Source organism: Myotis lucifugus, unplaced genomic scaffold (assembly GCF_000147115.1).
Source record: "Myotis lucifugus unplaced genomic scaffold, Myoluc2.0 scaffold_41, whole genome shotgun sequence".
In the NCBI taxonomy this organism is placed as follows: Eukaryota; Metazoa; Chordata; class Mammalia; order Chiroptera; family Vespertilionidae; genus Myotis; species Myotis lucifugus.
In genome coordinates, this window is record NW_005871089.1 from 2,673,218 (window position 1) to 2,690,848 (window position 17,631).

Sequence of the window (17,631 nt, forward strand, 5' to 3'; positions counted from 1 at the left end):
CGAGCAGGCCAGCAGTGGGGGGCAGTTGGGGGCAATCAGGCCGGCAGGCAGAGTGGTTAGGGGAGATCAGGCAGGCAGGCAGGCAGGTGAGCGGTTAGGAGCCAACGGTCCCGGATTGTGAAAGGAGTGTCCTACTGCCGCCAAGGGGTCCCAGATTGGAGATGGTGCAGGCCGGGCTGAGGGACACCGTACTCCCCGTGCACAAATTTCGTGCACCGGCCACTAGTATGTATATAGAGAGCCAGGAACATATTTGTCTATTTTACTTTATTACTGTATCATTCCAAATACCAAGCCCAGGGTCTGACATGCTATGTGTTTAATAAACACTTCCTGAATAAGTGATCTTAATTCTGACTCTTACCTCAAGATCCAAGAGAAAATATATTGCTCCACTAGTCTCCATATCATCACTGTCTTGCCTGGGAAATTGTCTTAAATGGCAGGCTCAAACATCAAATATTTGAAAGATAATAGCTCATTAATACGTTAAGCGCCCAGTCACCGGTGACTGACACTATACTTCCTGTCTGGTAGACAAAACAGGCTGGGCGCTTAATGCATTAATTACAAAAAAAGAACTGAACAAAATTATGAATATTTCCTTCCATAGGAGTTAAAGAGTTTTAATAAATTCATTAGTAGTACAAGCTCACAAATTCCTAATGGTGCATAAAGACATGAAGCCTCAGTCAGGCCTCATGGATGTAGAGAAGAGAATAATTCAACAAACTATGAAGATCAACTAGTACATTTAAGACATACTGATACTATCTATTCTTTCAGATCTAAAAAGGCTATTAGAATGGACTAATATCAGGTTTATATGTAGAAAAAATCAACAGAAACATCACCTAAGACAGTAATATATTACAAGGTGGAATCTAAATTTTAGTAGTATCCTTATAATAATGTCACTAATTGTTACTGATGAAGAGCCTCCACACCTACAAAGAGGGTAGTGTGGTGTAGAGTTAAGAATACATCTCTACCCTAAAGGCATATGCAATATGAAATTTACTGACCTTTACCCCATATTTTACTTTCCCGGCATAATGCTTTATGGTGAAAGCAGGCTCCATCACAGCTGGAAATTCAATGTAAGAATTCTCTTCATGTTGATGCTTAAATTTATCTAGCAATGTTTGATTTGTAGCCTGTGGAAAACTGAATTAAAAACAAAAGAAAGATGTTGCAATGAATACAATCTTTTTTAAAAAAACACACACATTATAATTACACTGCCATCAAACACATTTAGCAAATTACAAAGAGTTTTTACTGGTATTATCTAATCTGATTTTCATAACAAGCTAAAAAGTGAGTGTAACAAGAAAAGTATTCCTATTTTATAGATGAGGGATCAAAAGTTGTGATTTGCCCAAACTCACACTTTGAAAGAAGTGGAACTGAGAAATAAACTCAGGTTCTTAAGTATTTAGCTTATGTTGCATTGTGCTGTACTACTATAAAACCTATCTGTAATAATAAAAGTGTAATATGCTAATTAGACCAGATGTCCTTCTGGATATCCTTCCAGAGTAAGCTAGGGCTGCAGCTGCCATGGCTGCGAGGGAGGGATCTAGACAGCCACCCACAGCTGCAAAGGCCTACTCTTGCACGAATTTCATGCATCGGCCTCTAGTAGGATAATAAAAACTAAATCATATGTTGTTTGGAGCCAAGAATTTCCAAAAAGGAAATGATGTCTCAATTTGGATAGGTCCTTTAAATCCACAGTAATTTTTGTTTTTCTTCATATATAAATTAAGCAGTAATTTTCTTACCCATACCAATTACTATATATTTTTATATTATATCTATTATTTCAAATATATCAATGTTATTGTACTCACTGATGAGCATTTCATATCCAGGAATAATTCAAATAATATTTATTACAAAGTAATTACATAACAGCAAATACAGGAATATAAAAGTTCAGAAGAGAAAAAAATCACTGGTCACTGGGAGTAATGAAAAGGTTCATATGAAAAAAAAAAGAAAGAAAAGGTCCATATGGGTATAGAAGGCAAGTATGAGCTAGATGTTAAAGGTTGGGTAGGAGTTGAAAACAGGAAATATCACTGATAGAGAAAGGAGAGAGCAAGTATCTTTCAGAGAATAGTTTCATTTAATAGTAGCTGAGATAATAAGAAATAATGTGACAAGAGGTTGTAAAGATGCTGAATATAAAATCTAACGTGTAAAAATGATTCCAAAATTACAACAAAAATGATTAATGATGTAGTATGTATTGGAATCTGAAAGGAAAATGGCCTTTGGTGTCAGTCATAGTCATAGTATAGGTTACCAGTTGTCTGTGAACTTGGGCAAGCTAGGTAGATAACCTTCTTTAAGAATTGGTTTCCTAATCCATAAAATTAGTACAATGAGGTATCACAATGCAAGTAGGATTTTAAAAACCCGAGTAAAAACATCTAACACTTGCTGGCATCCTCTAGAGATGATATAAAAGTTATCTACTTTTTGTTGCCAACATTGCCATTTTCCTAGTCACCTAGGTATGCTTTCATATTCAAATACTATAATTTCTTCAAAACATCTGTACCCTAGCTCTTCCTTCCACAAAATACCGACTTCTGCGCATGGGCCACGAAGTTTCAATCGCACTGTACATGCGCGCCCACACGTGGTATTTTGTGGAAGAGCCACACTCAAGGGGCCAAAGAGCCGCATGTGGCTCTCGAGCCGCAGTTTGCCGACCACTGGCCTAGACCAACCCCAATCTCTGCAAACTTATGCCTCACTACTCCACAACAGAATGCTTCTCTTCAGGAAAGGTTTATTTATCTTCTAATCCAGAGTAATCAAAATGCTTGTGATTTCTTTTTCTCCTACTTTTAAATGGAAGAAAGAAATATTCAAACAAAGGAGGACAGACATGAGAACAGTTTTTATTTCAAACAAGGAAAGATGGAAAGGAAAGCTCTCCACATATCCCATATTCAAGGAACATTTGTGGATACATACTACATTATCAAGCAAAAAAGCTTGGAAACAAAAAAATCAGAAATTACTGTTCATTCCAAAGCTCTTCATCTAGTGTTCCCCCAAAGGCTATCTGCAAGGGTAGCTTCAGTGTTTCTATGCATATAGGAAGTACTTCTGAAACTTTCAAAAAAAAAAAAAAAAAGAAATACCAACGCCCGGACCCCACTTGCTGTGGTTCTACAGAATTGAAGCTAGGTGGTGCCACATTAGTATTTTTTTTTACAAGTGCTCTTATGAGCAGGCAAGACTGACAACAGACTGTCCTAAATGAATGCTCTGATCTTAACTTCAGTTTGTTAAATCGGTGATTCTGATTCAAGAAGTCTAGGGTGAAAGTCTGAGATTCTGCATTTTTAATAAGCTTCAATATGCTGCCAGTGCTGCTGTCAGCAGATTACACTTTCAGTACTATAGGAAAGACTAATAACACTCCTAGCATCCTATTCCTACCTAACTTTGTTTACACTATTCCTCCTGTCTAGATTCCACACTGCATGAATCCCTTATAATCTAATTTAAAAAACTTGCCCAATGTCAAATAGCCATTAAATAGTGAGAAAAAATTAAAAACGACTTCTGACTTCAAACCCAGGCACCTAACGCACTACAAATACACTGAATGAAGAAGGTACACTGCTAAAGATATATTTCATGCCAAAACCGGTTTGGCTCAGGGGATAGAGCGTCGGCCTGCAGACTGAAAGGTCCCAGGTTCGATTCCGGTCAAGGGCATGTACCTGGGTTGCGGGCACATCCCCAGTGGGAGATGTGCAGGAGGCGGCTGATCGATGTTTCTCTCCCATCGATGTTTCTAACTCTCTATCTCTCTCCCTTCCTCTCTGTAAAAAATCAATAAAATATATTTAAAAAAAAGATATATTTCATGTTATAGATTCACTATATAACAAAATATTTTTAGATTAAACTACTTAGTCTAAATGATTTCCAAAATGGTTCCTCCTACATCTGACTAACTTATTTTCAACCCTGCCTTAAAGATACATGGCAGAGGAAAAATATTTTATGCCTTTGCAACTTCTGGGATATTAAAGCATAGAGACAAAGGTAATAACAACAATATAAATTGAGGTTTGTTAAAAATTTTTATGGAGGACTGAATATAGAAATATAATTGAAGGGACAACTATCAAGAGGTTATTCAGTTATCGCCTACATACAAACCCTTACAGATGATGCAAAATAATTATGAAGCAACTGCAAATCAGCCTAATAATTAGAAAGTTCTTCAATATATTGAGTCAAAATCTGTCTCCCTGTAATTTCTGGTCATGGCTTAACCTCACAAGCTTTTGGGCAACAGCGAAGAGGTGACATTCTCCTCATTGGGCAATATTTATATTTATGTGAGGTTACAAATGTCCAGGGTAACATAGTCTTTGTATAAAAGATGTGCACTCAGTAAAATTTTGCTTAAAGAATGACAGGACAGACAAGACTCCTTTGCTCTACAATTATATATCAACTATCTCAACTGCCGTTCATAACCACATTAAGATATATATAGCAGATGCCCTGGCCGGTGTGGCTTAGTTGGTCGAGTGTGGTTCTGTGCATCAAAAGACTGCCAGTCCGATTCCCAGTCAGGACACATGCCCAGGTTGCGGACTCAATCCCCAGTAGGGGGTGTGCAGGAAGCAGCCGAGCAATGATCTTCTCTCATCATTGATATTTCTATCTCTCTCCCTCTCCCTTCCTTTCTGAAATCAATAAAAATATAAAAATTTTTAAAATACCAGGAAGGTTTAAATCTTCAGTCCACCATTTACTACCTATATGACCTGTTTCTCAAATTGCTTAAAGTTTTTGGTTCTTTTTATTACCATAAAAAATGCTTATCATTTCAATATCAACCATAATGGTTGTCAACAATTAATATCATAACTAGCTATGGGATTCCAAGATGGTGGCCTGGAGGATGGCAGTGAGGGGGAGAGTGTGAGTGGCTGAGGGTGCGAAAGGGAAGAGTGTGGACATGTGGTGTGTGTGTATATGTGTGTCTGAGGAAGGGACAGCTAGATCTCGCAGGACCTTTGGGGGCTGGCGGATCAGGCTCGCCTAGCCAGGCAGCCTCTGCTAGTGCAGTAATCTCTCCCGGAGCACCAACTCTGCCGCAGAAGCTGAGCCATCTTGAAGGGGAGAGATGTGGTGACTGGGAGCCTAGCCTCACCTCCACCCAGGGTGCCCTCAGATACCACCCAGGAACCTACAGCCACACCAGCCAGGGAACTGCTGCCTCAGCTGCAAACTCACGAACACCCAGACTTTAGCCTCCCCAGCTGAGGGCTACTGTGAGTTCTGGAGCGTGCTCCCCTCCTGCCAGCCAGATGCTTTAGCCCCGGGCACCACACCAAGCCAGCAGCCATGTGAAAAGAGCCACCATCCGGGAACATGCACGGAGCAAGCAGCCGCTGCCCGTAACCCCTCGAGGAGCAGCCACCACCCACGACAGCCTGAGGAGCAGGCCTCATCCCATGACCACGAGAGGAGCAGCTGCCACTTGTGACCATGTGACCCGCCACCAGGACCTCCGCTGCAATCACAAGCCCTGTGCGATTTGACTCCTAGATCCTTCAGTGAGAGCAAAAATGGGGAGACAGGAGAACAACCCCCAAAGGGAAGAAAAGAGGAATCACCAAAGGAACTAAATGAAAGTGACAATGCAATATGTCAGAAGAAGAATTCAGAATAAGGGTCATAGAGTTCATAAACCAGATGGATGAGAAAATCAACAACCTATGTAAGAATCAAGAAGAAATATAGAGTGATAATAGCTACGATAAAAAAACACTATGGAAGCTTTCAACAGTAGACTAGGAGAAGCATAGGACCAAATTAGCGAATTAGAAGAAAGGGATGCAAAACACACCCAATCTGAACTGCAATTGGAGAAAAAAATCAAAAGACAGAAGGAGAACCTGAGGGAGCTTTGGGACAACATGAAATGAAGCAACATATGTATAATAGGGGTGCCAGAATGACAAGAAGAGGAGCAAGGATTAGAAAACCTATTTGAAGAAATAATGACAGAAAATTTCCCTGATTTGGGGAAGAAAAAAGTCACACAACCACAGAGTCCCAAACAAGATAAACCCGAAAAGACCCTCACCAAGACATGTTATAATTACAATGGCAAACATTCAGGACAAAGAGAGAATCTTAATGGCTTCAAGAGAGAGACAGAAAGTTACATACAAGGGATCTCCCAGTAGATTATCAAATGATTTCTCAACAGAAACACATCAGGCCAGAAAGGAATGGAAGAAAGTAAACAAAGTGATGCAAAAAAAGGGACTGAATCCAAGAATACTTTATCCAGCAAGGCTATCATTCAAAACAGAAGGGGAAATCAGGAGCTTCACAGACAAAGAAAGGATAAGGGAGTTTATCACTACCAAGCCAGCAATGCAAGAAATGTTAAAGGGACTGTTGTAAAAAGAAGAAAAAAAAGGCGGGGGGGGGGGGGGGGCATTTGAGGAGGAACACAGGCAAAAAAATAAAAACGGCTGCAAACAAGTACCTATCTATATACCAGTATATAAAAGCCAAAGAGACCAAATGACCGGTCACTATGATGCGCACTGACCACCAGAGAGCAGATGCTCAACGCAGGAGATGCCCCCTGGTGGTCAGTGCACTTCCACAGCGGGAGCACCGCTTAGCGAACTTAACAAGCAGCAGTGGTGGCAGGAACGACATGGGCTCCTCTCCGGCCACCTGCCACTTGGCACACTATTACATCCCCCGAGGGGTCCCAGATTGCAAGAGGGCACAGGCATGGCTGAGGGACCCCACCGGTGCACGAAGCTGTGCACCGGGGCCTCTAGTCAGTAATAACTTTAAACATAAATGAACTAAAAGCTGCAATCAAAAGACATCGAGTGGCTGAATGGATAAGAAAACATGACCTATATATTTCCTGTCTACAAGAGACCCACCTCAGAACAAGGGACTCACACAGACTGAAAGTGAAGGGATGGAAAAATATCTTTCAGGCAAATGGAAATGAAAAAAAAGCTGGGTAGCAATACTTATATATGACAAAATAGACCTCAAAGTGAAGGCCATAACAAGAGATAAGGAAGGCCACTTCATAATACTAACGGGATCAATACAACCAGAGGATATAACTCTGGTAAACATATATGCACCCAATGCAGCAGCACCCAAATACATAAAAATTCTTCTGGAAGATAACAAAGGGAGAGATTGACAGCAATACGATCATAGTAGGGGACTTTAATACTCCACTGACATCACTGGATAAATACTCTAGACAAAAAACCAGCAAAGAAACAGCTATCCTAAATGACTCACTAGTTCAGAAGGACTTCGTTGACATCTTCAGAACATTTCACCCCAAAGCTACAGAATATACATTCTTCTTAAGTGCACATGGGGCATTTTCAAAAATAGATCACATATTGGAACATGGGCAAAGTCTCTCCAAATTCATGAAGATTGAAATCATATCAAGCATCTTCTAAGACCACAATGGCATAATATTAGAAATCAACTACAATAAAAACAATCAAAAAAATTCAAACACTTGGAGGCTGAGTAACATGCTATTAAAAAATGACTGGGTTACCAAAGAGATCAAAGAAGAAATTAAAAACGTTCTGGAAACGAATGACAATGAAAACACAACAAAACCAAAACTTATGGGACACAGTGAAAGCAGTCCTGAGAGGGAAGTTCGTAGCATTACAGGCCTAATTCAAAAAACAAGAAAAAAATAATAATAAATTATCTAACCCTGCAACTTAAAGAATTAGAAAGAGAGCAACAAGAAAAGCCTAGAATAAGCAGAAGGAAGGAAATAATAAAGATCAGAGCAGAAATAAATGACAGAGAGTCCAAAAAAAGAAAAAACAATACAAAAGATCAATGAAACCAAGAGCTGGTTCTTTGAAAGGATAAACAAGATTGATGAGCCCTAACCGGTTTGGCTCAGTGGGTAGAGCGTCAGCCTGTGGACTCAAGGGTCCCAGGTTCGATTCCGGTCAAGGGCATGTACCTTGGTTGCTGGCACATCCCCAGTAGGAGGTGTGCAGGAGGCAGCTGATCGATGTTTCTCTCTCATCAATGTTTCTAACTCTCTATCCCTCTCCCTTCCTCTCTGTATAAAATCAATAAAATATATTAAAAAAAAAAAAAGATTGATGAACCCCTAGCCAGGCTCAACAAGAAGCAAAGAGAGAGGACCCAAATAAACAAAATCAGAAATAGAACAGGCAAAATAACAACAGACCCCACAGAAATACAATGGATTGTAAAAAAATACTATGAACAACTCTATTCCAACAAACCAAACAACCTAGAGGAAATGGATATATTCCTAGAAAAATACAACTTTCCAAAGCTCAATCAAGAAGAATAAAAAAATCTCAACAGACCGATAAATAAGGAGGAAATTGAAGCAGTCATCAAAAAGCTTCCAGCAAACAAAAGCCGAGGGCCAGACAGCTTCACAGGAGAGTTTCAGCAAATATTTAAAGAAGAACTAAAATCTATCCTTCTCAGACTATTCCAAAAAATTCAAGAGGAAGGCAGGCACACTTCCAAGCTCTTTCTATGAAGTCAGCGTTACCCTAATCCCAAAACCAGATAAAGACACAACAAAGAGAATTACAGACCAATATCCCTGATGAACAATAGATGCTAAAATCCTCAACAAAATTCTAGCAAATCAGATCCAGCATTACATTAGAAAGATCATACACCATGACCAAGTGGGGTTTATTCCAGAGATGCAAGGCTGGTACAATATCTGCAAATCAATAAACTTGATACATCACATAAACAAATTGAAAAACAAAAATCACATAATCCTATTAATTGATGCAGAAAAGGCATTTGACAAAATCCAACACCCTTTCCTGATAAAAACTCTCAGCAAAGTGGGAATAGAGAGATCATACCTCAACATAATAAAAGCACTATATGAAAAACTTAGAGCCAACATCATACTCAATGGGCAAAAACTAAAACCATTTCCCCTAAGAACAGGAACAAGAAAAGGATGCCCACTCTCACCACTCCTGTTCGACATAGTACTGGAACTGCTAGCCATAGTGATAAGACAAGAAGAAGAAATAAAAGGCATCCAAATTGGAAAAAAAGAAGTAAAACTATCCTTATTTGCAGATGACATGATACTAAACATAGAAAACCCCAAAGACTCCATCAAAAAACTACTAGACCTAATAAATGAATTTGGCAAACTCAAAATGAATAAAGGACTTAAACGTAAGACAGGAAACCATAAAAATCTTAGAAAAAGCCATTGGCAGCAAAATAGCAGACATATGTCGTAGCAATATCTTTACCGTTACAGCTCCCAGAGCAATGGAAACTAAGGAGAAAATAAACAAATGGGACTACATCAAAATAAAAGGCTTCTGGCACAGCAAAAGAAACCATCAACAAAGCAACAAAAGAGCCCCACTACATGGGAGAACATAATTGCCAATGTTATCTCCGATAAGGTTTTAATCTCCAAAATTTATAGGGAACTCATACAACCTAACAAAAGGAAGATAAACAATCCAATAAAAAAATGGGCAAAGGATCTAAATAGACACCTTTCAGAAGAGGACCTACAGAAGGCCAAGAGACATATGAAAACATGCTCAATGTCACTAATCATCCGAGAGATGCAAATCAAAACAACAATGCGGTACCATCTCACACCTGTCAGAATGGCTATCATCAACAAATCAACAAACGACAAGTGCTGTCGAGGATGCGGAGAAAAAGGAACCCTTGTGCACTGCTGGTGGGAATGCAGACTGGTACAGCCACTGTGGAGAACAGTATGGCATTTCCTCAAAACATCAAAAATGGAATTTCCATTTAATCCAGTAATCCCACTTCTAGGAATATATCCCAAGAAAACAGAAACACCAATCAGAAAGGATATATGCACCCCTCTGTTCATAGCAGCACAATTTACAATAGCTAAGATTTAGAAACAGCCTAAGTGCCCATCAGCAGATGAGTGGATTAGAAAATTTTGGTACATCTACACAATGGAATACTATGATGCTGTCAAAAAGAAGAAATTCTTACCATTTGCAATAGCATGGATGGAACTGGAGAACATTATGGTAAGCGAAATAAGCCAGTAAGAGAAAGATAAATATCACATGATCTCACTCATTTGTGGAATATAATGAACAACATAAACTGATGAACACAAATAGAACCGGAGTCATAGAAGCATCGAACAGACTATCCAACCTATGAGGGAAGGCAGGGGGTTAGGGGGTAAGAGATCAACCAAAGGACTTGTATGCATGCATATGAGCAAAACCAATGGACGCAGACACGGGGGAAGGTGGGTGAGGGCATTTGCTGGGGGTGGGGGTGGCCGGGGAGAGGTCAATGGGGGGAAAAGGAGACTTATGTAATACATTAAACAATAAAGAATTTAAATTAAAAAAATAAAGATGAAAATCAAACAAAAAAACTACCTATGGCTGTGGCCAGTGTCACTTAGTCAGTCAAGGCACATACAGGGGAAGGGAAGGGGGAGAAGGGGGGCACATGGGAGTCAACCAATTGATGTTTCTCTCTCTCTCTCTCTCTCTCTCTCTCTCTCTCTCTCATCAATAAAAACGTATCCTTGGATGAGAATTAAAAAACTACTTATGAAGCTTTCAAAAGAAAATATACCAGCAGTAAAGGTACACAAGCAGAGTTAAGAACCACTACCTTACAATTTTATAAGAGATAATATATGTTTCAGGGCATATAGGCAAAACAAAAAACTTTTACACAACTGTGGCCATGAAATTATAATATTTTTGTAATAACTACATTTTAATCCATTTAGATTGATGTAAATAGTCTAGTAATACAGAGGTTAGCTGTAACTGTCTGCAGTCTCCTTTCCAATATATTTTTCATTCTGCCATAATTACTCTGTATTTCTATACAGCCATTCTTTGTGTTTATGGCTTATCAATAGGTTGACATATAACTTACTATACAAACCAGGTATTCTGAGGGTAAAATTAGGTACCTTTAATAACTAAACTAGACAACAGTCATAAACTTTAGACTGTCCACACAAACATGATGTATGAACATCCTACCTATAATAAAGCCCCAATATTTTATATCCTAGTTTAATGGGTATAATATTAAGCTAGGTACCAGGTGATCTTATTTAATTTCCAAATATTTTACTTAAAATAAAAAACCCCCACATTCTCCATCACTTCAGTTTCTCCAATTCTAAATCTGCCATCTCTTAGCATAATTTAACTATAAATAATACTTTATAGAGCACTGAGAATGCTCTGGAGGATGCCGTGTGAAGCTTTATTTCTGAAGCTTATAGATAAGTTTAGTATACTGAACAGTATTAACAAAGGATGGTAAATATTTGGCATATATTGCCACTTACCACCTGCACAGTTATGGCAGTATCACTAATCTATCATGATACATCTTCTACTAAACATGAAAACAGCAAACACATCTCACATATATAACTTGATTCAAGAAAAGAGAAACACACAACAAATTTAACATCAACGTAACTCTGTAGAAGAAATATGGAAAAACATATTTAAATGAGTTCTATAATAGTGAAGTCCATACAATTTTCCTACACACACACACACACACACAATGCTTTTGATAGTGTAAGAAGAAAGATTAGGACTTATGCATGAAAAGCCCAAATGGCCTGTGACAAAATGGAAAAGAATTATACTCACTTGCTTTCTTCATCTAAAAGATGGAGCAGTCCTGTTGGTTTCTTGCTAATAAGATTTATGCAACAGGTGTTATCTATATAATCTATATTGTGCCAGCTGATACCTTCAGCTCTGTATTCCTCCTAGGAAACAACAAATTAACAATTTATTCATCTTGCAGAAAGTAATAGGTATACGATAATAAGGACTGAAAAACTTTTCACAGGCTTAAAAAAGAATAGTCTAAAGTTTCCTCTTTTAAATCAGGAAGACACATGACAAAAGGTGTAATTTCAATTTTATAAAATCTTGATACAGTATCTGTCTATTTCCTTTAAAAAGTACATGCAACCAAATTTTTTTGTTAAATCCTACTTGTGATACATTCAGATCAAAATTTAGGGTTAAATTTGTTTTAGACATCCTATTTGATGATTACACTAAGGAAAAATATAAAATAGAGAATCCTAATTTCTCCCATGTGACTATAAATCATCAACAATGAATTTAATAAAACAATGTCTGGGCAAAGTGGAAAACCATCACCTCCAGTGATCACCGATATAAATCATATAGAATTCAAATATACTTGCCTTTAACAAAATAAAACCCTTAGTATATTTTCCAAAAAAAACAAGGTTTCACATTCCAACACTTAAAAACTCAAACCTCAGGCCTTGAGCAACTATTCAAAACCTCTGACAAAAAAAAACAAAAACAAAAAAAAAACACCCCACATTCCTTACTAATATTTCTCTGTACTGAAAAAATATTATTTTACCCATCAGTGAGATGCTTTTACTTTTTGACTATTTTCCAGAAAGATGCCCCTGAGAATCTAAGAAGATATGTTTCTATATTGCAGGGATATCTAGGCACCAAGAAAATACTATGTTCACATGATGGTTTTAGTATTCACTGAAAATACTTGCTTACTTCTCTGTAAATATGGTGATTTTATAATTTTCATCACTTTCTGTATTATTATCATCCTACAAAGAAAAATAACCCTAATATACAGGAGGCAACCAATTGATGATAGTTATTCTAACTGGGAAAGCAAAAATGCTTAAATCTTTCCTTTTAATTAAAAATTTCTCAAGTAAGACTTCCAGTCAAAACGGCAGAGTAGGTATATGCAGTGCTCTCACCTCCTCCCACACCCACATCAAAATTACAACTAAACTATGGAATGACCATCATTGAGAACCGCCTGAAGACTAGCTGAACAGAAATTCTATAACTAAAAATATACAGAAGAAGCCACATCAAGACCAGTAGAAGGGGTGGAGATGCAAAACGGGCGAGTCCCACACCCATGTGTGGCAGTTAAAAATCAGGAAGGATAACTCAGCTGCAGAGGTCCCTCCTGAGGAGTGAGGGGTTCCAGCCCCATACCAGGCTCCCCAGCCTAGGGTTCCAATGCCAGGAAGAGAAGTCCCATAACCTGTGGCTGTGAAAACCATTGCATTCCTCTTAAAGGGCCTGTGCACAGATTTACTCACTGACTCACTTGCTCTTGAGTAGCAGTACTGGGGGGCAGCAACTCAAAAAGCACCAGGGACATACAGGAAGGAACTGAACAGTCTGGCTTCAAAGCAAGGGCTAGAAGAGCAGCTTTCTCTCAGGCAGAAGTGCTGGCAGATGCCACTGTTCCTTTGTTGAGCCCCCTCCACCTAGCCTAGAGGTAAAGGCCAGTGCCAAGTCTGAGTATCCATCAACCTGGCTAATGCCCTGCCTGTTGATCTCTGAGATGCCACCCCACACAACTTGTGGGCCAACTCAAGCCACTTTTCCATTTAAATAGCCTGTCTCAGCTAGCGCTGGGGACTTTCCTAAATCTCTCAAAGGTTCACAAACCCCTAACAAGCAGTGGCTGGCCTCAGAGTACCCCATTCTTCTTGTTAAGCAAGGCCCAAGCCCAGCACTAGTGCCAGCCAGCCTTAGATGGCAGCTTAGATTCTCCCAGGCACCTCCAAGCCAAACACAAGTAGCAACCATTTGCAGATCACTTTGTAGCCCATACCATGTGGCCCCAGAATGGCATAGGCAGGGGCTGACCTTGGCCTGCACCAGAGACCATCCCAAGAGGCGCCAGAATCTACATACCCAGTGACTAACTTCAGACCACAACAGACCACCCAATCTCCTCTACAAATGACTTGCCAAAGGGCAAACTCAGCAGGCACTAGAGCCCCACTAACATAAATCTTGCTCCATGGGGTCAACCCCTGCACAACAGCATCTCTGATGTAATCATGACCATTCCTCATAGCCATTCAGCCTGAGGGTAAATCCCTCCCACTGAAGTGCCAACAGCAATCAAAACTCAACTACAATAGAAGGACACACAAAACCCACACAAGGGAGCACCTAACTCATGTGACCTGGGAGACTGTGCCACTGGACCTCACAAGACACCTAGTACGTAAGGCTACTCTATCAAGCCTGGAAACATGAAACATCTACCTAATACATAGAAACAAACACAGGGAGGCAGCCAAAATGAGGAGACAAAGAAACATGTCACTAATGAAAGAACAGGAGGAAACTAAAGAAAACTAAACTAAATGGAGACAAATAATCTACCAGATGCAGAGTTTGAAACACTGGTTATAAGAATGTTCAATGAATGTAGGGGAAGAGTAGATGAACTCAGTAAGAACTTTAACAAAGAGATAAGAAACATAAAAATCGGAAACAAAACATAAAAAAAGAACCAGTAAAAAATGAAGAATACAATCACTAAAAGTAAAGAATAAATTAGATTAAATCAACAGTAAATTTGATGAAGCAGATGACAGAACAGCTATTTGGAAAGTAGGGTAGCAGAAAACACCCAATCAAAACAGCAAAAAGAAAAAAGAATTTTTTAAATGAGGATAGTTTAAGGGACCTCTGGAACAACCTCAAGTGTACCAACATTCATTCGCATCATGGGGGTGTTAGAAGGAGAAGAGAGAGAGCAAAGAAATGACAACTTAGTTGAAGAAATAATGATGGAAAACTTCCCTAACCTGGCAAAGGAAATAGATACAAGTGCAGGAAGTCCAGAGTCCCAAAAAAGGTGAAACCAAACAGACTCACACTAACATACATCAGAATGAAAATGACAAAGGTTAGAGACGAAAATAAAATCTTAAAAGCAGAAAGAACCCAGTTTGGCTCAGTGGATAGAGCGTAGCCCTGCAGATTGAAGAGTCCCAGTTCTATTCTAGTCAAGGACACGTACCTCGATTGCAGGTTCTATCTGTGGCTCTGGTTTGAGCACGTGCAGGAGGCAACCAATGGATGTGGCTCTCTCACATCGATGTTTCTCTCTATATCTATCTCTCTCATCCCTTCCACTCTCTCTAAAAATCAATGGAAAAATATCCTCAGGTGAGGATTAACAAAAAAATATAATTAATTGATTAAAATTAATAGGAAAATATCCTCCGGTAAGGATTAACAATAAATAAATAGATAGATAGATAGATAGATAGATAGATAGATAGATAGCAGCAAGAAAAAGGCACTTAGTGACCTACAAAGGGAGCTCCCATAGATTGTCAGCTAATTTCTCAACAAAAACTTTGAAGGCCAGAAGGAATTAGCATAAAACATTCACTGTGAGGAAAAGGAAGAACCTGCAACCAAGATTCCTCTATTCAGTAAGGCTATCATATAGAATTGAAGGACAAATAAAGAGCTTCCCAGATAAGAAACAGTTAAAGAAGTTCATCACTACCAAATCAGTTTTTACAAAAAATAAGATAAGAAATATAAATAATAAAATAGCAATAACTGCATACCTATTAATTACTTTACAGTTTTTTAGAGAGAAGGGGAAGAGAGAGAGAGAGAGAGAGAGAGAGAGAGAGGGAGGGAGAGAGAGAGAGAGAGAGAGAGAGAGAGAGAGAGAGAGAAACACTGATGTGAGGGAGAAATAATGATTGGTTGCCTCTCATACATTCTCTAACCCCGGACCAGACCCAAAACCTAGGTACTAGTATATGCCCTGCCCGGGAATGGAAACCTCAAGCTTTCAAGGGGGTGCTGGAAGCTTTCGCTGGTATGGGACAACACTCCAACCATCTGAGCCACACTAGCCAGGGCTATCAATAATTACTTTAAATGTTAATGGATTAATGGTCCAATCAATAGCCATAGGATGGCCAAATGGATAAAAATACAAGACCCAAACATATGCTGTCTATGGGAGTGCCACTTCAGGTCAAAAGACAAACAAAAATTGAAAATAAAGAGATAGAAAAAAATATTTCATGCAAATGGAAACGAATAAAAAGTTGGGGTAGCAATATTTATATCAAACAAACAGATACTTAAACAAAGGCTATTACAATAGACAAAGAAGGACCCAGCAATTCTACTTCTGGGTATTTATCCTAAGAAAGCTAAAACACAAACTCAAAAAGACATTTGCATCCCTATGTTCACTGCAGCATTATTTACAATAGCCAAGATAGGGAAGCAACCTAAGTACCCACTGACAGACAAATCGATAAAGAAGATGGAATATGACTCAGCCATAAAAAAGAATGATAACTTGCCGTTTTCGACAGCACAGATGGACCTAGAGGGTATTATGCTAAGTAAAATGAGTCAGAGAAAGACAAATGTTATATGATTTCACTTATATGTGGAATCTAAAAAAAGTAAGATAAATGAATAAACAAAACAGAAACAAACTCATAGATACAGAAGATATTTTGATGGTTTCCAGATGGGAGGAGACTTGGGGGAATGGATGAAAAAATGGGAAGGGATTTAAATGTGCAAATTGCCAGTTATAAAAAAAGTCAAGTACAGCACAGGGAATATAGTAAATAATATTGTAATAACTATGTATGGTGCCAGATGGCTACTAGATTTATCAGGATGGTCACTTCGTAAGTAATGTAAATATCTAGAGTCTCAGCAGAAGGGGTTGATCAAGAGGAGCAGTTGATGAGGAGGCATTACAAAGAGAAGGAGGAGTTGCAAGCCAAAATTCAAGGTATAAAGAATGCTGTTCTGAAAAATGACAAAAAGAGGAGGAAACAACTCAGTGAAGATGTTGCTAAGTTGGAAGCAGAAATGGAACAGAAACAGAGAGAAACTGGAGCAATTTAAGCTACCTTCTAGGGAGAGTAAAAGTCTGGTGCTATTAACATTTCAAACTTGGTTCTTAAAAATCAGCCACCTCAGATATCAACAGCACAAAAGAGATGGAACAAAAAAGCTGCACTGGAAAAACAGCAGAAAGGATAGCTGTAGCTGAAATTGAGAACTTAGATGGAGCTACTAGTAGATGTGTAGAAAGTAAAAAACTTCCTCAAATACTGGCAGCTAGACAGAAATTAAAGATTCCATCTGATAGCCACTGCATGTAGAGAGCCATTTAAGATCAATTGAAAGAACAGAAATGCCCTCTGACTATAGCTGCCTTAAGTAATTAAACTGCTAAGTATATGCAAAGCCATGTGGAAGACTTTCTGCCATTTTTAACAAACCCTAATACAGGAGATATGTATACTTCAGAAGAATTCAGAAAGTACTGTGATGGCATTATATACACAGCTGCATGAGGAAGTCAGCTTGAGCTAAAATCTGTATCTCATATTTTACAAATGCCAATAAAGATAATACAGGCAGATTATCCTCCCATTGTAATTGGCAGAGTATCGAAAAAAACCTATTAAGACTTGCATATATGAGACATGCATATGGCTTAGTGAACAGAGCTACTGGAAATTTCAAATAGTTTACAAAATGTTGCACAATTATATTTTAGTAGAGTGTGCCAATATGAATAATTCATAGCAAGTGCTAGATTGCTCTAAACATTAATGAAAAACACAACTACCTTAAATCAGTTTTATGGCAAAGCTGCTAACAGGTTTCT

At 38.7% G+C, this 17,631-nt stretch overlaps 1 protein-coding gene and 1 pseudogene across 1 annotated transcript in view; one reads left to right on the forward strand and one right to left on the reverse strand.

The window, feature by feature from the left end:
• MYO9A (myosin IXA) overlaps positions 1 to 17,631 on the reverse strand; it is a 395,533-nt gene that overhangs the window by 194,569 nt on the left and 183,333 nt on the right. The window contains exons 12-13 of the mRNA XM_023753167.1: positions 11,766 to 11,887; positions 1,026 to 1,167 (exon numbers count right to left, since the gene is read on the reverse strand). Coding sequence (XP_023608935.1) covers positions 1,026 to 1,167; positions 11,766 to 11,887 — 264 coding nt within the window. The remainder of the gene's footprint in view (positions 1 to 1,025; positions 1,168 to 11,765; positions 11,888 to 17,631) is intronic.
• On the forward strand, positions 14,681 to 17,490 carry LOC102429684 (annotated as a pseudogene).